The 24701-nt window shown below is 43.4% G+C and overlaps 1 protein-coding gene across 4 annotated transcripts in view; it reads right to left on the bottom strand.

Annotated features, from left to right (window-relative positions):
* LOC110521167 (epidermal growth factor receptor kinase substrate 8-like protein 2) overlaps window positions 1-24701 on the bottom strand; it is a 114206-nt gene that overhangs the window by 69425 nt on the left and 20080 nt on the right. For 2 of the 4 annotated variants that reach the window (XM_090230941.1, XM_090230944.1), the window contains exons 2-3: window positions 9409-9475; window positions 8454-8500 (exon numbers count right to left, since the gene is read on the bottom strand). In XM_090230941.1, coding sequence (XP_090087067.1) covers window positions 8454-8500; window positions 9409-9443 — 82 coding nt within the window. In that variant the 5' untranslated portion in view covers window positions 9444-9475. Of the gene's footprint in view, window positions 1-670; window positions 1176-8453; window positions 8694-9408; window positions 9476-24701 lie in introns of those variants that run through there. The other 2 variants (XM_090230940.1, XM_090230942.1) reach the window with 2 other exon arrangements.

Below are 24701 nucleotides of genomic sequence, written 5' to 3'. Positions count from 1 at the left end.
GACTGATCCTTGTAAACAACAGGGGGAGGGGACTGATCCTAGTAAACAAAAGGGGGAGGGGACTGATCCTAGTAAACAACAGGGGGAGGGGACTGATCCTAGTAAACAACAGGGGGAGGGGACTGATCCTAGTAAACAACAGGGGGAGGGGACTGATCCTAGTAAACAACAGGGGGAGGGGACTGATCCTAGTAAACAACCTATAAAAAGGAATGTGAACTGAACTGAAATAACAGACAGCTACAAATATGAAAATACATTCAGAGAGAAGAGACAGAGGAGAGATAGAGGAGATAGAGGAGTGAGAGAGAGAGAGGAAAGGGAGAAAGGGGAGAGGAGAGAGAGAAAGAGAGAGGAGAGAGGAGGAGAGAGGAGAGAGGAGAAAGGGGAGAGGAGAGAGAGAGAGAAAGAGGCGAGAGGCGAGAGGAGAGGAAGAGAGCGGAGAGAAGAGGAGAGAGAGGAGAGAGGAGACAGGAGAGAGGAAAGAGGGGAGAGGAAAGAGGCGAGAGGAGAGAAAGAGAGGAGAGAGAGAAAGAGAGAGAGAGGAGAGAAAGAAAGAGAGAGGAGATTGTAAGACAAGAGCAGGAAGAGAAAGTTAGCAGCAGATTTCTGCCTACAGACACACCGCAGCCCAGGAAGCTATAGTCTACATTACAGTTAACCATGTTACCTGGTGATGACATGCTCTACTCTGTTAAAAAAACGTCAAAGTGGAGATACTTCAGGTCGTCTGTGTGTTGTCGTCTGTGTGTTGTCGTCTGTGTGTTGTCGTCTGTGTGTTGTCCGAATCCCCAGGCAGGTAGGTCCGAGTGTAGCTGTGCTCTCTCTCTCTCTCTACGCCTTATACACCCCTCTACCCCTCACTTCTTCCTCCCTCCCTGATGGACTGTTTTGCATAGAGCTTGTCTACCGCTCTACATCACAACAATGATTGGGAGAGAAGGGGGGGTTTTGCATGTGAGAGGAAAGTGACAATGACAGGAGATGGATGATGGAGAGAGAGAGGACTTCCTCTTCATGTCTACCCTACGGCGAAGACAAAACATCCTATGTATTGGACTAACAGCGATTATCAATAACACACTATACTGTAGATTCAACAAGCCTGCTCTATGAAGAGGCATATCCTATACATTCAATATACAGCTTTGTCTCTACCTGATAGGTTCATTAAAACAGCTTTGTCTCTTCCTGATAGGTTCATTAAACAGCTTTTCCTCTACCTGATAGGTTCATTAAACAGCTTTGTCTCTTCCTGATAGGTCCATTAAACAGCTTTGTCTCTTCCTGATAGGTCCATTAAACAGCTTTGCCTCTACCTGATAGGTTCATTAAACAGCTTTGCCTCTACCTGATAGGTCCATTAAACAGCTTTTCCTCTACCTGATAGGTTCATTAAACAGCTTTTCCTCTACCTGATAGGTTCATTAAACAGCTTTGCCTCTACCTGATAGGTTCATTAAACAGCTTTGCCTCTTCCTGATAGGTCCATTAAACAGCTTTTCCTCTACCTGATAGGTTCATTAAACAGCTTTGCCTCTTCCTGATAGGTCCATTAAACAGCTTTGTCTCTACCTTACAGATTTTACAAACCAAGTCTCTCTGAATATCACACATGCATACAGTATTGTCCCTGGCCACCCTGCTGGTCACCCCGCTGGTCACCCTGCTGGTCACCCTGCTGGTCACCCCGCTGCCCACCCTGCTGGTCACCCTGCTGGTCACCCTACAGAGAGAAGGTGTCTAACAGTTACCATCTGCTACGCGATCTCACTCACCATCCAACAAGCCAAGGAACCGTTAGAAAATAGCCTCACTCTATACCACCGCAGGGTTCCAGTGAAAAGTCTTCCTGTTCTTCATCAACAGTTCCGTAGAACACTATCACTGAAAGGTCTTCCTCTGTTCCTCATCAACAGTTCCGTAGAACACCATCAGTGAATTCCGTAGCAACAGAAGACCGTGACAAACGGTAGCACAAGGTGTCTTGAAATTGAACAAATTCTGTCACGTTTTTTTTTTTTTTTTTATATTTTTTTTTAGGGCATCAACATCAAAATCACAAATTATGTTTAAGTGATTCTGTCCACAGTTGAAAAAAAAACATGAATATTGGAACTTATACCAACGGAACTTATACTGGTATACCAACAAGGAAACACTGAATGGTGCTCAGGTTGTTCTTCTGGGGTCCGGGGCTGCTGGGCTGTTCAATGGCAGACAGGCTAAAAAGGTTGGAAGCAGACCATGGGTTTAATCACTATTTGAAATCATTTAAAATACGTGAGCGGGGCTTGATTGAGCTTGCCAGGTGCAATGGAACTAATGAAATAGTTACAAAAGTGCAAACCCCGCCCACCTGATACTCCAGGCAGGCTAAAGCATAAGATCAACGTTTTTGAAAAGATTTCAAATAGTATTTGAACCCAGGTCTGGTTGGAAGGTGATGCAGGAGGGGGACCAGTGAGCTCAAAACTAAGGCAGGTTGGGAAGGGAATGGGTGGGGTTGAGACAGACGGACAAGGACCCACACACACACACACACACACAAGGGCGTATCACACGCGTGCACACAAGGGAGAAAAAAGACATACACAAAACACACACACACACACAAAACACACACACACACACACACACACAAAACACACACACACACAAGGGCGTATCACACGCATGCACACAAGGGAGAAAAAAGACATACACAAAACACACACACAAAACATACACACACACACACACACACACAAAACATACACACACCTCTCTCTTTCCTCGTCAATGGCTCTTTTATCCAACATGGCTGCCAGACATGAATGTGACTCCACACCCTGTTCCAACCACAGTCTAATAACAGGCACACCCAGACCGGACCGGACCGGACCAGACCATGAACCCTGCCTGCTAAGGTAACAGTATGTGTATATTTAGACACACACACACACACACATACACACAAGCCTCCACACAAATGCGTGCAGTACATAGTAGCCCACACCTTTTAAAACCCCAACCAGGTGGTGGAGCACGTTTTGACAATGGATTTAGAATTGTGTATATATATATATATATATATATATATATATATATATATATATATATATATATATATATATATATATATATATATATATATATATATATATATATATATATATATATATATATATATATATATATATATATTTTACATTTTCATTTGAACCTGATTGGTCAACTCCCCCTCCTGCATTAATTTACATAATTGGTATTATTTTGGGGTTGCTGCAGTTCAGTGTTGTGGTCGTGTAACTTTGTCCACTCAGATGGACGTTAAATCACTCAAAACAATCCAGACTCAAAAGATATGGGATAAAAAGGCATGAGTTCTGTTGGTGAGGGGTTAATATAGCTCCAGTCCTGTTTAGTAGAGACCTTGAAAGAGTAGGAATATGAAAATAAATAGTTAAAATGCAAAAAGGCACAAAAAAAAAAGTGAGAATTTCGTACAAATTTTCTCAACCAGACGGTTGGTATGTACATTATTATACACAAGCATGTACACATACACACAGTTGGACTAAGAGTAGGCTACATCTATTTTTTTAAATGAAAAATACTTATTTTGGTGAAAAAATATTATTGAATTGCTGGCAACACACTATATTAGGCAGCATACGTTGACCCACAGTTGACAGTGCATGTCAGAGTAAAAACCAAGCCGTGGGGTCGAAGGAATTGTCTGTTGAGCGCCGAGACAGGATTGTGTCGAGGCACAGATCTGGTTAAGGGTACCAAAAAAATGATTGGAACCACCAAGACTCTTCCTAGAGCTGGCCGCTCGGCCAAATTGAACAATCAGGGGAGAAGAGCCTTGGTCAGGGAGATGACCAAGAACCCGATGATCACTCTGACAGAGTTCCAGAGTTCCTCTGTGGAGATGGGAGAACCTTCCAGAAGGACAACCATCTCTGCAGCACTCCACGAATCAGGCCTTTATGGTAAGGTGACCAGACGGAAGCCACTCCTCAGTAAAATGCACATGACAGCCCGCTTGGAGTTTGCCAAAAGGCACCTAAAGGACTCAGACCATGAGAAACAAGATTCTCTGGTCTAATGAAAGCAAGATTGAACTCTTTGGCCTGAATGCCAAGCGTCACGTCTAGAGAAAACCTGGCACCATCCCTACGGTGAAGCGTGGTGATGGCAGCATCATGCTGTGGGGATCTTTTTCAGCGGCAGGGACTAGGAGACTAGTCAGGATCAAGGGAAAGATGAACGGAGCAAAGTACAGAGAGATCCTTGATGCAAATTTGCTCCACAGAGCCTAGGACCTCAGACTGGAGTGAAGGTTCACCTTCCAAAAGGACAAAGATCCTAAGCACACAGCCAAGACAACGCAGGAGTGGCTTCGAGACAAGTCTCCGAATGTCTTTGAGTGGCCCAGCCAGAGTCCGGACTTGAACCCGATCTAATATCTCTGGAGAGACCTGAAAATAGCTGTGCAGCGATGCTCCCCATCCAACCTGACAGAGCTTGAGAGGATCTGCAGAGAAGAATGGGAGAAACTCCCCAAATACAGGTGTACCAATATCGGTCAGGTAGAGTTCTCCTGGCATCCTCTTAACCCAGATTCGTCCGTCAGATTGCCAGATGGTGAAGCGGGATTAATCACTTCATCATCGGTCCCGTTCTGTGAGAATGTGTGGTCTACCACTTCGCGGCTGAGCCGTTGTTGCTCCTACATGTTTCTACTTCACAATAACAGCCCTTACAGTTGACCAGGGCAGCTCTAGCAGGGCAGAAATCTGACGAACTGACTGGTTGGAAATGTGGCATCCTATGACGGTGCCATGTTGAAAGTCAATGAGCTCTTCAGTAAGGCCATTCTACTGGCAATGTTTGTCTATGGAGAATGCATGGCGGTGTAGATCCTACCTGCCTCTGTTAGGTATCAACGAGGACCCTGTCTGTCTCTGTTAGGTATCAACGAGGACCCTGCCTGTCTCTGTTAGGTAACAACGAGGACCCTGCCTGTCTCTGTTAGGTATCAACGAGGACCCTGCCTGTCTCTGTTAGGTATCAACGAGGAACCTGCCTGTCTCTGTTAGGTATCAACGAGGACCCTGCCTGTCTCTGTTAGGTATCAACGAGGACCCTGCCTGTCTCTGTTAGGTATCAACGAGGACCCTGCCTGTCTCTGTTAGGTATCAACAAGGAAACAGTCATATAAAACATATACACTATGATACAAGCATGGACAGACAGACAGATGGACAGACGGACAGACAGACAGACAGAGACAGACAGACAGACAGACAGACACCACGCCACACCCACAGAAACACCCACAGCCACACCACCCACAGATCCCCAGGACCAACGCTGATCTACCATGTCAATCAGAATGCATTCTGGGACCCCAGGACCAACGCTGATCTAAGCACTAACAGAGAGCAGCATGAGCAGGGACTGGGTCATACCATAACACCGCTCTGCTCACCAGACTTGGGTTTAAATATTATTGTAAATCATTTCAAGAACTCTAGCTGTGCTTATTAAACTTGCCTGGTACCAATGGTGAAAGAGTAAAGTACAAACACCCACCCCCTTTGTCTCTACCTGATAGGTTCATTAAACATCTTTGCCTCTACCTGATAGGTCCATTAAACAGCTTTGCCTCTACCTGATAGGTTCATTAAACAGCTTTGCCTTTACCTGATAGGTTCATTAAACAGCTTTGCCTCTACCTGATAGGTTCATTAAACAGCTTTGTCTCTTCCTGATAGGTTCATTAAACAGCTTTGTCTCTACCTGATAGGTTCATTAAACAGCTTTGTCTCTACCTGATAGGTTCATTAAACAGCTTTGTCTCTACCTGATAGGTTCATTAAACAGCTTTGTCTCTACCTGATAGGTTCATTAAACAGCTTTGTCTCTACCTGATAGGTTCATTAAACAGCTTTGTCTCTACCTGATAGGTTCATTAAACAGCTTTGTCTCTTCCTGATAGGTTCATTAAACAGCTTTGTCTCTACCTGATAGGTTCATTAAACAGCTTTGTCTCTACCTGATAGGTCCATTAAACAGCTTTGCCTCTTCCTGATAGGTTCATTAAACAGCTTTGTCTCTTCCTGATAGGTTCATTAAACAGCTTTGTCTCTACCTGATAGGTTCATTAAACAGCTTTGTCTCTACCTGATAGGTCCATTAAACAGCTTTGCCTCTACCTGATAGGTTCATTAAACAGCTTTGTCTCTACCTTACAGATTTTACAAACCAAGTCTCTCTGAATATCACACATGCATACAGTATTGTCCCTGGTGAAAGAGTACAAATACACCCCCCCCCCCCCCCCCCCCCCAAAAAAAAAGACTTAAGTAGTACTATTCAGTATTTTTACTGAAGTACTTTACACCACTGATCTAGGAACACACCTGACACTCCAGACTACATTAAACGATACAAGCATTTTAAAAGATTTCGAATAGTATTTGAACCCAGGTCTGCTCTACTCTGCTCACTCCCCCTGACAAACAGGGCTTCCTGTCCGTCAAATGGACCATAAAGGGGATCCCTAAAGGGGATATCTGGGATGTATTTTAAACCAATCCCTAAAGGGGATATCTGGGATGTATTTTAAACCAATCCCTAAAGGGGATATCTGGGATGTATTTTAAACCAATCCCTAAAGGGGATATCTGGGATGTATTTTAAACCAATCCCTAAAGGGGATATCTGGGATGTATTTCAAACCAATCCCTAAAGGGGATATCTGGGATGTATTTTAAACCAATCCCTAAAGGGGATATCTGGGATGTATTTTAAACCAATCCCTAAAGGGGATATCTGGGATGTATTTCAAACCAATCCCTAAAGGGGATATCTGGGATGTATTTTAAACCAATCCCTAAAGGGGATATCTGGGATGTATTTTAAACCAATCCCTAAAGGGGATATCTGGGATGTATTTTAAACCAATCCCTAAAGGGGATATCTGGGATGTATTTTAAACCAATCCCTAAAGGGGATATCTGGGATGTATTTTAAACCAATCCCTAAAGGGGATATCTGAGATGTATTTTAAACCAATCCCTAAAGGGGATATCTGGGATGTATTTTAAACCAATCCCTAAAGGGGATATCTGAGATGTATTTTAAACCAATCCCTAAAGGGGATATCTGAGATGTATTTTAAACCAATCCCTTACCAGGTATTTTAAGGATGGTCTCGTATGACCAGGTATGTGATGTGTGTATAATGACCAGGTATGTGATGTGTGTATAATGACTGGTATGTGATGTGTGTATAATGACCAGGTATGTGATGTGTGTATAATGACCAGGTATGTGATGTGTGTATAATGACCAGGTATGTGATGTGTGTATAATGACCAGGTATGTGATGTGTGTATAATGACTGGTAACAGAGTACTACTAAGAGGCTACAGGTAGATAACGTTGAGGAGCGAGTTTATGAAAACACTCACATTATATAACATTCCAGTTCACATTCTCTCTCTCTCACTCACACACACACACACACACACACACGTTACCATGTGTCCGTGTCACAAAAACACAGAAAAAAAAGACACACACACACTTCGGGTGCTTTCGAAAATTCAGTCTGGTCATCTACTCCGATTTCAGAGCACTCTCATCTGAGTGTGCAGAATAACTGATGAATTCGCTTAACACCCGTGGAATATGGCCGTTGTCAGTAAACCTCAGTAAACTCATAGGCCAGAGCATCCGGTCCAAAAACGAAACGCTCTGAAAATGAAACGCTCTGAAAATGAAACGCTCTGAAAACGAAACGCTCTGAAAATGAAACGCTCTGAAAACGAAACGCTCTGAAAACGAAACGCTCTGAATTTGGAACGGACAATCTGGCAGCACAGTTACAGTCACCAACTCTCTGGATAACATAACAGCCTAACCAGCTCTGCTATGAAAAGTAATGTTCAGTGAGCTTTTCTCTCTCACTTAGATGTCTGGAAGTAGCTAGCAAGTTAACTTGACTGCTTGACTGCTGTTGTTAGTACATTCAGATCGACCCTTAAAGAGATGGGCGGGGCTAAGGCTTAAGAGGGTGTGAACCCTTAAAGAGATGGGCGGGGCTAAGGCTTAAGAGGGTGTGAACGATGCTGAACGGGTGTAGACAAAGTAGAGCTCTCCAGTAGGTGTGTCAAAAATATTGGTTTAAAAAAAGTTGATTAACGTTCAAAGCAGAATTACTTTCCCATTGTTGCTCAAATGCAGTGTATGATATACCATTATATAGCTCTGAGACTCTACTTTAATCCAATGTAATAAGAAATAAAAACACAATTTCAAATGTTGCTACATAAGACCAATTTGAGCCAGTCGGTCACATATTAACATACAGTCAGTAGTAAACCCGTTCCCCGGCATCCGTGTCTCACTCACACACACACACACACACACACACACACACACACACACCTTACCATATAGAGCCTTGGCGCTAATCTTGCTGTCAGATCTGGCCACCCCACTGCAGAGAGAGGAAGAGCAGGAGGAAAAGGAGGAGGAGGGGTTACCAGGGTTACGTAGTCTGCCCTTCATCGCTTCTCCTATTTTTTTTCGCAAACTCATCCAAAATGTCACCAATGTACAACAAACACTATCTATCACTAATCAGTCGCACTACACACTCACACTGGGCTACAGTGAGTAAGAGTTTCCAGACTGGACTGGAAGAGATTAGTCCTGAGATTCTGAGCATATGGCCCAGAGAGAGAGAGAAGAGGCATGGAGAACAGGGAGAGAGAAGGAGAGCAAGAGACGGAGAGAGAGAGAGAGAGAGAGAGCAGAGAGATGTGTGAGAGAGAGAGAGAGAGAGAGAGAGAGAGGGAGAAGGCGTGGGGCATTGAGAAAAAGGAGAGAGAGAGAGAAAAAGAGAGAGAGAGTGGAGGCATGGGCCGCGGGGGGGAAGGAGAGAGAGAGGAGGCGTGGGTCACAGGTAGAGTAAGAGAGAGGGGTGGGCGTGGGGCACATGGAGAGAGAGAGAGCGAGATAGAGAGACAGCGAGAGAGAGAGAGAGAGAGAGGGGGGGGGCGTGGGGCACATGGAGAGAGAGAGAGTGAGATAGAGAGACAGCAAGAGAGAAAGATAGCGAGAGAGAGAGAGGGGGGGGGGGGCGTGGGGCACATGGAGAGAGAGAGGAAAGCTGGAGCCAGGAACCCAGGGAAAGCAAACATGCAACAGAGACAGAAACAGAGGTTTCTCTGTCCTCCAGGAGTCCCTGACCCACACCCAGTCGGACATAAAATCACTAACCTAGTATATCTCACCGTGTTTAACTAGAAGTCTGGGAAAGGGCATCTAGTAAAAGATGGAAAATGGATGTGTGTGTGTGTGTGTGTGTGTGCGTGCGTGTGTGCGTGTGTGTGTGTCACTCACTTGGCCTGCCTTATCGGAGGTCCCAGGATACTCATGATCTAAGACATCAGCCGGAGAAGAAGAGAGGCTGAGAGGAGAGAGAAATGACATCATGTTTGTTTACTAAACAGAGCCTAGAAATTCTATACATGATATATATCTATATAAATATCTATCTATATATATATATATATATAATCTATAGACTACGTCTAAAACAATCAACATTGGTTACACAACCGTAACGTCTTCTCACTTAAACATTGACAGAATCAAATCCAAGTTTATTGGTACAGAGATTTGCAGATGTTATCGCAGGTGCAGCAAAATGCATTGTGTTCCTTTCTCCAACAACGCAGTAATATCTAACTAAATGCTTGTGTTTCTAGCTCCAACAGGGCAGTAATATCTAACAATGCTTGTGTTTCTAGCTCCAACAGTGCAGTAATATCTAACAATGCTTGTGTTTCTAGCTCCAACAGGGCAGTAATGTCTAACAATGCTTGTGTTTCTAGCTCCAACAGTGCAGTAATATCTAACAATGCTTGTGTTTCTAGCTCCAACAGGGCAGTAATGTCTAACAATGCTTGTGTTCCTGACTCCAACAGGGCAGTAATATCTAACAATGCTTGTGTTTCTAGCTCCAACAGTGCAGTAATATCTAACAATGCTTGTGTTTCTAGCTCCAACAGGGCAGTAATATCTAACAATGCTTGTGTTTCTAGCTCCAACAGTGCAGTAATATCTAACTAAATGCTTGTGTTTCTAGCTCCAACAGGGCAGTAATATCTAACAATGCTTGTGTTCCTTTCTCCAACAGGGCAGTAATATCTAACAATGCTTGTGTTTCTAGCTCCAACAGTGCAGTAATATCTAACAATGCTTGTGTTTCTAGCTCCAACAGGGCAGTAATATCTAACAATGCTTGTGTTCCTAGCTCCAACAGTGCAGTAATATCTAACAATGCTTGTGTTTCTAGCTCCAACAGGGCAGTAATATCTAACTAAATGCCTGTGTTCCTGGCTACAACAGGGCAGTAATATCTAACTAAATGATTGTGTTCCTGGCTCTAACAGTGCAGTAATATCTAACAATGATTGTGTTCCTGGCTACAACAGGGCAGTAATATCTAACAATGATTGTGTTCCTGGCTACAACAGGGCAGTAATATCTAACAATGCTTGTGTTTCTAGCTCCAACAGGGCAGTAATATCTAACAATGATTGTGTTCCTGGCTACAACAGGGCAGTAATATCTAACAATGCTTGTGTTTCTAGCTCCAACAGGGCAGTAATATCTAACAATGCTTGTGTTTCTAGCTCCAACAGTACAGTAGTATCTAACAATGCTTGTGTTTCTAGCTCCAACAGTACAGTAGTATCTAACTAAATGCTTGTGTTCCTGGCTCCAACAGGGCAGTAATATCTAACAATGCTTGTGTTTCCTGGCTCCAACAGGGCAGTAATATCTAACAATGCTTGTGTTTCTAGCTCCAACAGGGCAGTAATATCTAACAATGCTTGTGTTTCTAGCTCCAACAGGGCAGTAATATCTAACAATGCTTGTGTTTCTAGCTCCAACAGTGCAGTAATATCTAACAATGCTTGTGTTCCTGGCTCCAACAGGGCAGTAATATCTAACAATGCTTGTGTTCCTGGCTCCAACAGGGCAGTAATATCTAACAATGCTTGTGTTCCTAGCTCCAACAGTTCAGTAGAGAACTTTTTAGGTTGTCAGCGATGTGCACGCTAAGGAACTTGAAAGACTTTGACCCTCTCCAATGCAGCCCCTGTTGATGGGGGTGTGCTCTCTCTCTGCTGTCTGCTGTAGGTCCACGATCAACTCCTTGGTTTTGTTGACGTTGAGGGAGAGGCTGTTTTCCTGACACCACTCCGCCAGGGCCCTCACCTCCTCCCGTCGTCTTAAGTTTCTGCCTATAAGTGGGGGAGGAGTAGAATGGAGGAATGATCTGATTCTTTCGAAGGGAGGGCCTTGTAGCTATCCAGGAAGGAGCAGTAGCAATGACCCTCGGTCCTCAATGCGAGTGTAGCACAGGAGACGTGTTGATAGAATTTCGGTAGCATTTTCCTCAGATTTCCGTGTGGTTCAGTTGATAGAGCATAGTGCTTGCAACGCCAGGGTTGTAGGTTCGAATCCCATGGGGGACCAGTACGGGGGCACAAAAAAGTATCCAGTCACTACTGTAAGTTGCTCTGGATAAGGGCGTCTGATTAATGACTAAAATGCTAAAGTCCCCTGCGACAGTAAATGTGGCTTCAGGATACGTGGTTTCCAGTGTGGTTTCCACCCTAGTTTTCGGGTGTAGGTAATAAAACAAGAAACATTCTCAGCAAATAACTTAGTAAATAACACACACAACTACTGCAAAGTTGGCTAAGAGATAGAACCAGGGCGACCGTTTCACAACGTGAAAATTGTAGTTGTTGTGGGGAATGGCTCAGAGTGCTGTTGGTGGCTCAGAGTGCTGTTGGTGGGTGGGTCAGAGTGTTGTTGGTGGGTGGTTCAGAGTGTTGTTGGTGGGTGGGTCAGAGTGTTGTTGGTGGGTGGGTCAGAGTGTTGTCGGTGGGTGGGTCAGAGTGTTGTTGGTGGTTCAAAGTGTTGTTGGTGGGTGGGTCAGAGTGTTGTTGGTGGGTGGGTCAGAGTGTTGTTGGTGGGTGGGTCAGAGTGTTGTTGGTGGGTGGGTCAGAGTGTTGTTGGTGGGTGGGTCAGAGTGTTGTTGGTGGGTGGGTCAGAGTGTTGTTGGTGGGTGGGTCAGAGTGTTGTTGGTGGTTGGGTCAGAGTGTTGTTGGTGGGTGGGTCAGAGTGTTGTTGGTGGGTGGTTCAGAGTGTTGTTGGTGGGTGGGTCAGAGTGTTGTTGGTGGGTGGGTCAGAGTGTTGTTGGTGGGTGGGTCAGAGTGTTGTTGGTGGGTGGGTCAGAGTGTTGTCGCTTATGACTAAGAACCGTTTATGACTAAGAACCGTTTATGACTAAGAACCGTTTATTACTAAGAACCGTTTATGACTAAGAACCGTTTATGACTAAGAACCGTTTATTACTAAGAACCGTTTATGACTAAGAACCGTTTATTACTAAGAACCGTTTATGACATGCCTGTTGAAATGTTAAGATGCCCAAAAGTTGTTTAAATATTGTTAAATATATAAATATATATATAAATATTGTTTCCATTTTAAGCAGTGAAACTGTTTGGGGAAAATCATCTTTGTTTACATAGCAAAGATGAAAAGAATGTCATTTTGGCTGTAATGATCTCCAAAATTCAACTCGCTCCGTTGACATAGCAACAGACGCTACTAGCTCATCCAATCCCATTGTGACGCGGGGGGACGACGATACTATTTGGCATAACAGGGCCTCTAAGGTGGTAGGAGGACACAATAGGGCTAACAGCTGGTTAATCTACCCCACTGTCACACAATCTCTATCCTACTATTAGCGTACTATTAGCATACTATTAGCCTACTATTAGCATACTATTAGCATACTGTTAGCCTACTGTTAGCCTACTGTTAGCCTACTGTTAGCCTACTGTTAGCCTACTGTTAGCCTACTGTTAGCCTACTGTTAGCATACGATTAGCCTGCTATTAGCCTACTAATAGCCTACTGTTAGCCTACTATTAGCATACAATTAGCCTACTATTAGCATACAATTAGCCTACTATTAGCCTACTATTAAAAGAGCATGTTGGAATTGTTTTAAATCAATTAATTGACATTTGCTGTGTTTTTATAACAGCCAGTTAAGTTAACTATTAGTTAATTTACTGTGCCTTAAGAAAACAAGGTATATAACCAAAGGGCAGTAGAGCAATGACTCTTTATCTCTTGATGATAGGAACCGTGTAAAAAAAAAAGAAAAAAAAAAAAAGAGAGAAAATAAGAACATTTTTTTTAAAAACTATCCCTTTCCTCTCGTCAGACTTGATGGCACCTCCTCAAGACAGTCAGTAACGATGACGTAATCATGTAATGTCTAATGTGTCTCCGTCTAATGACACCATAAATAATGGTGTCATTGGTAAATGATTACTGTGTAAAACTCGTCTGGATGTTAGTATGGCCTGATCCCTGATCTGTGTATGCTGCAAAATCACCATAGGAGTTAGCAAGACAACACAAACAGATCTGAGACAAAGAGAATATTAAAGGCCCAGGTCAGTCAAAAACGTGATTCTCCTGTATTTTAATATATATATTTACACTCTATGATGTTGGAATAATATTGTGAAATTGTGAACATGATGATAATGTCCTTTTAGTGTGAAGAGCTGTTTGAAAAGACCACCTGAAGTTTCAGCCTGTTTTTGGAGGGATGGAGTTTTGGCCTGCTTTGTGACATCACCAGGTCGGTAAATTAGCTAATAGACCAATAAGAAAGAGAGTTCCAAACCTCTCTGCCAATAACAGCTAGTTTTCCGTTTCCCCCTCTCCACTCAGACCAATAGGAAAGAGAGTTCCAAACCTCTCTGCCAATAACAGCTAGTTTTCCGTTTCCCCCTCCCCACTCAGACCACCCCCAGACAGTCCCTAGAAACATTCTTTCTTGAGAAATAGCTCTTTGCTAACAAGCAATTTTTGTTTATTTTTTCACCATATTCATTGACAACAAATCACAGTAAGTGACTTAATTGTTACTGTCACCTTCTGACCATCGTTCGTGTGTGTTTTCCTTGTTTTAGTGTTGGTCAGGACGTGAGCTGGGTGGGCATTCTATGTTGGATGTCTTGTTTGTCTATTTCTATGTCTGGCCTGACGTGGTTCTCAATCGGAGGCAGGTGTTAGTCATCGTCTCTGATTGGGAACCATATTTAGGTAGCCTGGGTTTCACTGTGTGCTTGTGGGTGATTGTCCTTGGCTCTGTGTTTGTTTTGCACCAGTATAGGCTGTTAGGTTTTCGTGTTATGTTTCTTGTTTTTGTATCGTTCGTTTTTTTCATCATTATTATTAAAGATGAATCTAAATTACCACGCTGCATTTTGGTCCGACTCGACTTCACCCGAAGAAAACCGTAACAGTTACTCAGAAATGATTTGATATTGAGATAAAAACCGTCTGCATTGGGCCTTTAATGCATTTACTTACTAGAAGTAGAGTGTTGTTATGTCTACTCCTGCTCCGATGTTCGACGTCACCGGTCGACTAACCACCGGGCCTGGCATCCATCTTTACTCACACCTGGACTTCATTACTTACCATTTATCTAGCGCTCTGTTCCGTCACTCATCAGGTTGTAAATTGTTTGTGTTTCCATGTCCAGACGCTTCTCTTGTTTTGTACCGGTCTTTGTTTGTTTGTTTTCTTCATTAAACCCACTAACTGCACCTTCTTCCTGACTCCCTGTGTCTACGTTACAGGTGTCTGCTTCACACTGCAGATTTGAGTTTCATCCAGTAACTTTTTAAATCCCCATTTTGTATTTTGGTGGAAAAAAAATACTTTTTATTTTTTACAAGAAGAGGATTATTTTCACTCTACTCTTCCCTTCCTTCTTTAAATCGTTGTTTACCTGAGTAGCCTTCTCCTCTAAGCATCTCTTTATATTAGCTTGTGCTATATTACAACTGAGAGCCCAGGGTAGGTCTGATGTCACTCGTTGGTTACTAGCTGCTACTATTAAGTGCTTGACTGACTGGTCAGGTACTGGCTCAGTCTACATGTCAGCTGGGTGTCCATATGGTACAGGTATTACCAAGCAGAAGGGCTCTGATTGGGCCCTACCCCTTCGGGCCCTGGTCAAAAAGTACTGTATATAGGGAATAGTACTGCATCGGGCTGAGGTAACAGGCTGAGTTAACCAGCTGAGGTAACAACGGGCTGAGGTAACAACGGGCTGAGGTGAGGTAACAACGGGCTGAGGTGAGGTAACAACGGGCTGAGGTGAGGTAACAACGGGCTGAGGTGAGGTAACAACGGGCTGAGGTGAGGTAACAACGGGCTGACAATCTCTCCCAGTGCCTGCTTCCATCTACAACAAGACACAGACTGTGAGGATATTAATAGCCATTAAAACTGTGTCGGGGGAGCAACAAGGAGCATGAGAGGCGCTGGAGCTTATCTAGATACAGCTTATCTAGATATCTATATAATACCATAGCAGATTACACAAACAAAGCATGCATACCAAATGGAACCCTGTTCCCTGTATAGTGTCCTCCTCTTGACGCAGAGTCCTTATAACTATATAGAGAATAGGATGCCATTTGGGACGAAGGCCATGACCAATAGGTGAATGAGAGGCCTGGGAGACTATAGCAGAGTGACTAGGTAGTGTTTAATTCAACACTTCCTCTTTCCTCTCTTATCTCTCCTCTCTCCCATTGTTCCGGATAGCCAGGTGCTGGCAGGAGACTTGGTTTCAGGGTAAGAGGGAGGGATGAGAGAGGGGCAGGGAGGGAGGGAGAGATGAGAGCGAGAGGGAGGGGATGAGAGAGGGAGGGGATGAGAGAGAGGGGGGATGAGAGAGGGGCAGGGAGGGAGAGATGAGAGCGAGGGAGCGAGGGTGGATGAGAGAGGGGCAGGGAGGGAGGGAGGGAGAGAGGGGATGAGAGAGAGTGAGGGAGGATGTGGATGGGAGCATGCTCCCTCTGCTGTCTCCTGAAGTCCACGATTAGCTCCTTTGTTTTGTTGACGTTGAGAGGGAGGTTAGTTTCCTGGCACCACTCTCCCAGGGCCCTCACCTCCTCCCTGTAGGCTGTCTTGTCATTGTCGGTAATCAGGCCTACCACTGTTGTGTTGTCTGCAAACTTGATGATTGATTTGGAGACATGCGTGGCCACGCACTCCTAGGTGAACATGGAGTACCGGAGGAGAATCAGCAAAGCGGAGGTGTAATAACCTACCGTCACCACCTGGGGGCGACCCGTCAGGAAGTCCAGGACCCAGTTGCACAGGGCAAAGGTTCAAACCCAGGGCCCCGAGCTTAAGGATGAGCTGAGGGTAAATGGTGTTGAAGGCTGAGGTGAGGTCACTTTCACCTGGGTTTCTGCTAGTACACTGCTCCAAAAAATTAAGGGAACAATAAATAACACATCCTAGATCTGAATGAATGAAATATTCTTATTAAATACTTTTTTCTTTACATAGTTGAATGTGTTGACAACAAAATCACACAAAAATGATAAATGGAAATCAAATTTATCAACCCATGGAGGTCTGGATTTGGAGTCACACTCAAAATTAAAGTGGAAAACCACACTACAGGCTGATCCAACTTTGATGTAATGTCCTTAAAACAAGTCAAAATGAGGCTCAGAAGTGTGTGTGGTCTCCACGTGCCTGTATGACCTGCCTACAATGCCTGGGCATGCTCCTGATGAGGTGGCGGATGGTCTCCTGGGGGATCTCCTCCCAGACCTGGACTAGAGCATCCGCCAACTCCTGGACAGTCTGTGGTGCAACGTGGCGTTGGTGGATGGAGCGAGACATGATGTCCCAGATGTGCTCAATTGGATTCAGGTCTGGGGAACGAACGGGCCAGTCCATAGCATCAATGCCTTCCTCTTGCAGGAACTGCTGACACACTCCAGCCACATGAGGTCTAGCATTGTCTTGCATTAGCAAGAACCCAGGGCCAACCGCACCAGTATATGGTCTCACAAGGGGTCTGAGGATCTCATCTCGGCACCTAATGGCAGTCAGGCTACCTCCGGCGAGCACATGGAGGGCTGTGCGGCCCCCCAAACCGGTCATGCTGGAGGATGTTGCAGGCAGCAGAACGTTCTCCACTGCGTCTCCAGACCCTGTCATGTCTGTCACATGTGCACAGTGTGAACCTGATTTCATCTGTGAAGAGCACAGGGCGCCAGTGGCGAATTTGCCAATCTTGGTGTTCTCTGGCAAATGCCAAACGTCCTGCACAGTGTTGGGCTGTAAGCACAACCCCCACCTGTGGAAGTCGGGCCCTCATACCACCCTCATGGAATCTGTTTCTGACCGTTTGAGCAGACACATGCACATTTGTGGCCTGCTGGAGGTCATTTTGCAGGGCTCTGGCAGTGCTCCTCCTGCTCCTCCTTGCACAAAGGCGGAGGTAGCGGTTCTGCTGCTGGGTTGTTGCTTCCTACGGCCTCCTCCACGTCTCCTGATGTACTGGCCTGTCTCCTGGTAGCGCCTGCATGCTCTGGACACTACGCTGACAGACAGCAAACCTTCTTGCCACAGCTCGCATTGATGTCCCATCCTGGATGAGCTGCACTACCTGAGCCACTTGTGTGGGTTGTAGACTTCGTCTCATGCTACCACTAGAGTGAAAGCACCGCCAGCATTCAAAAGTGACCAAAACATCAGCCAGGAAGAATAGGAACTGAGAAGTGGTCTGTGGTCACCACCTGCAGAACCACTCCTTTATTGGGGGTGTCTTGCTAATCGCCTATAATTTCCACCCGTTGTCTATTCCATTTGCACAACAGCATGTGAAATGTATTGTCAATCAGTGTTGCTTTCTAAGTGGACAGTTTGATTTCACAGAAGTGTGATTGACTTGGAGTTATATGATGTCATAACAACCAGGTTCATTCGCTGGATAGTTACAAATAAAACAATAAAGGAAGAGGACTTCATCAGGTATCGTGGCCAACACTGATTCTACCATGAAGGCCTGATACAAGAGTCGTGGACTAGTGGGCCTCATTTACAGAAGTTCACTATGAGTCTCAAATAGCACCCTATCCAGTACACTATATTTGACCAGAGCCCTATGGCACCCTATTCCCTACATAGTGCACTACTTTAGACCAGCGCACTATGGCACCCTATTCACTACATAGTGCACTACTTTAGACCAGAGCCCTATGGCACCCTATTCCCTACATAGTGCACTACTTTAGACCAGAGCCCTATGGCACCTTATTCCCTACATGGCCAAAAGTAGTGCACTAAAGGCCCAACCTATGTCACCTCTGTCACGGTCTGTTACTTGACTGAAAAGCTCCAGATCATGTATGAAGCACTAGCCAGTAGCTCAATACTAATTACCTTATACAGTACATCATTCCACAATCAATATCAATCATCATTACCCGATTAATATCAATCCTCATTACACAATTATTCCACGATCAATATCAATCCTCATTACACGATCAATATCAATCATCATTACACGATCAATAATCATCATTCCACAATCAATATCAATCATCATTCCATGATCAATATCAATCATCATTCCACAATCAATATCAATCATTCCACGATCAATATCAATCATCAATATCAGTCATCATTACACAATCGATAATCATCATTACACGATCAATATCAATCATCATTCCACGATCAATAGCTTCTTCTGAAGCCAAGCAGGGTTGGTCCTGGTCAGTCCCTGGATGGGAGACCAGATGCTGCTGGAAGTGGTGTTGGAGGGCCAGTAGGAGGCACTATTTCCTCTGGTCTAAAAAAATATCTGCCCCAGGGCAGTGATTGGGGACATTGCCCTGTGTAGGGTGCTGTCTTTCAGCTGGGATGTTAAACAGGTGTCCTGACTCTCTGTGTTCACTAAAGATCCCATGGTACTTATTGTTAGAGTAGGGTTGTTAACCCCGGTGTCCTGGATAAATTCCCAATCTGGCCCTCAAACCATCACAGTCACTTAAGCTTCCCCAGCTTCCAATTGGCTCATTCACCCCAATCGGCATCCCCAGCCGCGTCCTCAGAGCATGTGCAGCGCAGACCAGCTGGCTGGTGTGTTTACGGACATATTCAATCAATCCCTATCCCAGTCTGCTGTTCCCACATGCTTCAAGAGGGTCACCAATTCAATTCAATTCAATTCAATTCAAGGGGCTTTATTGGAATGGGAAACATGTGTTATCATTACCAAAGCAAGTGAGGTAGAGAATATACAAAAGTGAAATAAACAATCAAAATTAACAGTAAACATTACACATACAGAGGTTTCAAAACAATAAAGACATTACAAATGTCATATTATATATATATATATATAATATAATATAATATATATATATATATATAATATAATATAATATATATATATATAATATATATATACACATACACACACATATATATATATATATACACATATATACACAGTGTTGTAACAATGTACAAATGGTTAAATAAAAAAATTAAAAAATAAGCATAAATATGGGTTGTATTTACAATGGTGTTTGTTCTTCACTGGTTGTCCTTTTCTTGTGGCAACATTGTTCCTGTTCCCAAGAAAGCTAAGGTAACTAGAGCTAAATGACTATCGCCCCGTAGCACTCCCTTCCGTCATCATGAAGTGCTTTGAGAGACTAGTCAAGGATCATATCACCTCCACCCTACCTGACACCCTAGACCCACTCCAATTTGCTTACCGCTACCAATAGGTCCACAGGCGATGCAATCTCAACCACACTGCACACTGCCCTAACCCATCTGGACAAGAGGAGTACCTATGTGAGAATGCTGTTCATCGACTACAGCTCAGCATATAACAACATAGTACCCTCCAAACTCGTCATTAAGTTCGAGACCCTGGGTCTCGACCCCGCCCTGCGCAACTGGGTACTGTACTTCCTGACGGGCCGCCCCCAGGTGGTGAGGGTAGGAAACAACATCTCCACCCCGCTGATCCTCAACACTGGGGCCCCACGAGGGTGCGTTCTCAGCCCTCTCCTGTACTCCCTGTTCACCCATGACTGCGTGGCCATGCACGCCTCCAACTCAATCCTCAAGTTTGCAGACGACACTACAGTGGTAGGCTTGATTACCAACAATGACGAGACGGCCTACAAGGAGGAGGTGAGGGCCCTCGGAGTGTGGTGTCAGGAGAATAACCTCACACTCAAAAATATCATCAAGGCCAACAACCACCCGAGCCACTGCCTGTTCACCCCGCTGTCATCCAGAAGGCGAGGTCAGTACAGGTGCATCAAGGCTGGGACCGAGAGACTGAAAAACAGCTTCCATCTTAAGGTCATCAGACTGTTAACCTCTCTTGGGTAGGGGGCAGTATTTTCACTTCCGAATGAAAAGCGTGCCCAAAGTAAACTGCCTGTTACTCAGGCATAGGATATGCATATAATTGGTAGATTTTCGATAGAAAACACTCTAGAGTTTCTAGAAGTGTTGAAATAATGTCTGTGAGTATAACAGAACTGATATGGCAGGCGAAACACGGAGGACAAACCATCCCAAAATATATCAGCCACTATTTTCAATGTCACTTTTATTATAAGGTGAAGTCCTCCCAGATTGCAGTTCCTAGGGCTTCCACTAGATGTCAACAGTCTTTAGAAAGAGTTTCAGGCTGGTTTTTGGAAAAAATGAGCCAGAAATTGTAGTTTTTCTAGGTGGCTCCCATTTTGTCTGTAGTGTTTCCAAGTGTGTGAATGAGAGTGCGTTCTTTGGTATTTTTCTCCGTTAAAGACGATAACGATTCTCCGTCTTAAATTGTTTCATTTATTTACGTATTAGGGTACCTAAGGTTTCATTATAAACGTTGTTTGAATTGTTTGGAAAAAGTTTATTAGTAACGTTTGGGATTTGTTTTGTATTTTGATGGGAGGGAAACTGGGTGGATTTTCGTCTGGAATTAGTGCACGTGCCTTAGGCATTCAAACAAAAAGGAGGTATTTGGTCATAAAGAGGGACATTATCGAACAAAACAAACATTTATTGTCTAACTTGGAGACCTGGGAGTGCCACCAGACGAAGATCATCAAAGGTAAGTGATTAATTTTAATGCTATTTCTGACTTTTGTGACACTCTCCTTGGCTGGAAAATGGCTGTATGGGTTTCTGTGGCTAGGTGCAGACCTAACATAATCGCAAAGTGTGCTTTCTCCATAAAGCATTTTTGAAATCTGACACAGAGGTTGCATTAAGGAGAAGTTTATCTTTATTTGTATGTTTAACGAATGTATCGTTTATCAATGTTTATGATGAGTATTTCTGTAATTTGATTTGGCTCTCTGCACTTTCACCGGATGTTTGTTTGAGACAATGCATTTCTGACCACAACGCACCAATGTAAACTGAGATTTTTGGATATAAATATGAACTTTATCGAACAAAACATACATGTATTGTGTAACACGAAGTCCTATGAGTGTCATCTGATGAAGATCATCAAAGGTTAGTGATTAATTTTATCTCTATTTCTGCTTTTTGTGACTCCTCTCTTTGGCCGGAAAAATGGCTGTGTTTTTCTGTGATTGGCTCTGACCGAACATAATCGTTTGGTGTGCTTTCGTCGTGAAGCCTTTTTGAAATCGGACACTGTGGTGGGATTAACAACAAGTTTATCTTTAAAATGGTGTATAATACTTGTATGTTTGAGGAATTTATAATTATTATTTGGCGCACTGCACTTTCACTGGCTGTTGTCGAGGCGGGACACTGCCGTCCCACTGATACCAGAGAGGTTCATTAATAATTCAAAATTGGATGTAATAAATGTATCACTAGTCACTTTAAACAATGCCACTTTATATAATGTTTACATACCCTACATTACTCATCTCATATGTATAGACTGTACTCTATACCATCTACTGCATTTTGCATATGCCGTTCGGCCATCGCTGATCCATATATATATATATATATATATATATATATATATATATATATATATATATATATATATATATATATATATATATATATATATATATATATATATATATATATATATATATATATATGTGCATATAGTTATTCATTCCTTTATACACACAAGTGTAAGGTAGTTGTTGTGAAATTGTTAGATTACTTGTTAGATATTACTACACTTGTCGGAACTAGAAGCACAAGCATTTCGCTACACTCGCATTAACATCTAACATCTGCTAACCATGTGTATGTGGCCAATACAATTTGATTTGAATAGTCTTTTATGATATTTGCCCATATTCATAAAGCGCCTTGAAGTAGGCTTTATTCACATGTATTTGATCCTTATTTTACCAGGTAAGTTGACTGAGAACACATTCTCATGTACAGCAACAACCTGGGGAATAGTTACAGGGGAGAGGAGGGGGGGGGGGTGAATGAGCCAATTGTAAACTGGGGATGATCAGATGACCGTGATGGTATGCGGGCCAGATTGGGAATTTAGCCAGAACTTCACATAGCCTCTGACCTAACCCTGAATCAAAATTATATGACTTCATATAGCCTCTAACCTAACCCCTAACCCTGAATCAAAATGATATAGCTTCATATAGCCTCGGACCTAACCCCTAACCCTGAATCAAAATGATATAGCTTCATATAGCCTCGGACCTAACCCCTAAACCTGACTCAACATTATAAAACGTCATTTAGCCTCTGACCTAACCCCTAACGCTGACTCAACATTATAAAACGTAATTTAGCCTCTGACCTAACCCCTAACCCTGACTCAACATTATAAAACATAATTTAGCCTCTGACCTAAATCTAACATTGTATAACTTCATATATGTCACACCCTGGCCTGTTTAACCTGTCCTTGTGCATGTCTCCACCCCCCTCTCCAGGTGTCGCCCATCTTCCCCCATTATCCCCAGTGTATTTATACCTGTGTTCTCTGTTTGTCTGTTGCCAGTTTGTCTTGTCTCGTCGAGCCTACCAGCGTGTTCTGTGATTCGAACTGTCTGCATCCGAGTCTTATCCCGAGTTCTGATAATATAGCCTCTGACGTAAGACGAGGTGAATTGGTCTACTGGACTACTGTTTGAGTTCCTGTACCGCTTATAGACTATTACCTTCAAAATATGTTCTGAACCCTGGGACCTATTTCAGTCCACTTCAAAACACATATCTTATTGCATATTATGTATTACCCATAAGAATAACAGAAGTATTCTCACGCTAAACAGTGACTGTATGACATTCAAACAAAATATGATACTGTCGTATGTAATCTTCCTATCTGCCTCCCTAGGCCCTGAGAAGCAGAAACGGGGATTAGAACATGATTCAAACTGCTCCAGTAAAACAGGGACTAGAACATGATTCAAACTGCTCCAGTAAAACGGGGATTAGAACATGATTCAAACTGCTCCAGTAAAACAGGGACTAGAACATGATTCAAACTGCTCCAGTAAAACAGGGACTAGAACATGATTCAAACTGCTCCAGTAAAACAGGGACTAGAACATGATTCAAACTGCTCCAGTAAAACAGGGATTAGAACATGATTCAAACTGCTCCAGTAAAACAGGGATTAGAACATGATTCAAACTGCTCCAGTAAAACAGGGACTAGAACATGATTCAAACTGCTCCAGTAAAACAGGGATTAGAACATGATTCAAACTGCTCCAGTAAAACAGGGACTAGAACATGATTCAAACTGCTCCAGTAAAACAGGGACTAGAACATGATTCAAACTGCTCCAGTAAAACAGGGATTAGAACATGATTCAAACTGCTCCAGTAAAACAGGGACTAGAACATGATTCAAACTGCTCCAGTAAAACAGGGACTAGAACATGATTCAAACTGCTCCAGTAAAACAGGGACTAGAACATGATTCAAACTGCTCCAGTAAAACAGGGACTAGAACATGATTCAAACTGCTCCAGTAAAACAGGGATTAGAACATGATTCAAACTGCTCCAGTAAAACAGGGACTAGAACATGATTCAAACTGCTCCAGTAAAACAGGGACTAGAACATGATTCAAACTGCTCCAGTAAAACAGGGACTAGAACATGATTCAAACTGCTCCAGTAAAACAGGGACTAGAACATGATTCAAACTGCTCCAGTAAAACAGGGACTAGAACATGATTCAAACTGCTCCAGTAAAACAGGGACTAGAACATGATTCAAACTGCTCCAGTAAAACAGGGACTAGACCATGATTCAAACTGCTCCAGTAAAACAGGGACTTTTTGGTTATTCACAGCGTTACAGCCTCCTCGGTTGGAACGACTACAGTAGGGATCGGCTATAAAATTCAACTTGATTGGAGATACACAACACATTCCCCGCCTCTCGTCACAATCCGTTCAGCCGTCACTGACAATCACATACCAGATGTTTAACAGGGTTGTTAGCATATTGAAAAAACCACTATTTCTTGCCCTCGACCGACCTAGCTCAAAATCTAAACATTGGGCTGAATATGTTTTCAGGTGCAACAGTTTATTACATTCATAGGGAAGGGAACATTTGCACAACTGAATGTATTTTTGCGCATTTAAACCAACCCTTCCTGACTCACAGAGGTGCAGGGGGCTGCCTTAACTGACATCCATGTCATCAGGAAACAGGGAGCGCTTGTTGTTTGGCGGAACAGCAGATTTTAAAGGCTTGAACTAGAGTGTCTTGAATTAGACGTTTGAGAG

The sequence above is a fragment of the Oncorhynchus mykiss genome, chromosome 4 (genome assembly GCF_057628025.1).
Source record: "Oncorhynchus mykiss isolate SJ-2025 chromosome 4, ASM5762802v1, whole genome shotgun sequence".
In the NCBI taxonomy this organism is placed as follows: domain Eukaryota; kingdom Metazoa; phylum Chordata; class Actinopteri; order Salmoniformes; family Salmonidae; genus Oncorhynchus; species Oncorhynchus mykiss.
Note: the sequence above shows the minus strand (reverse complement) of the source record. Positions and strands in the feature narration are given on the sequence as shown.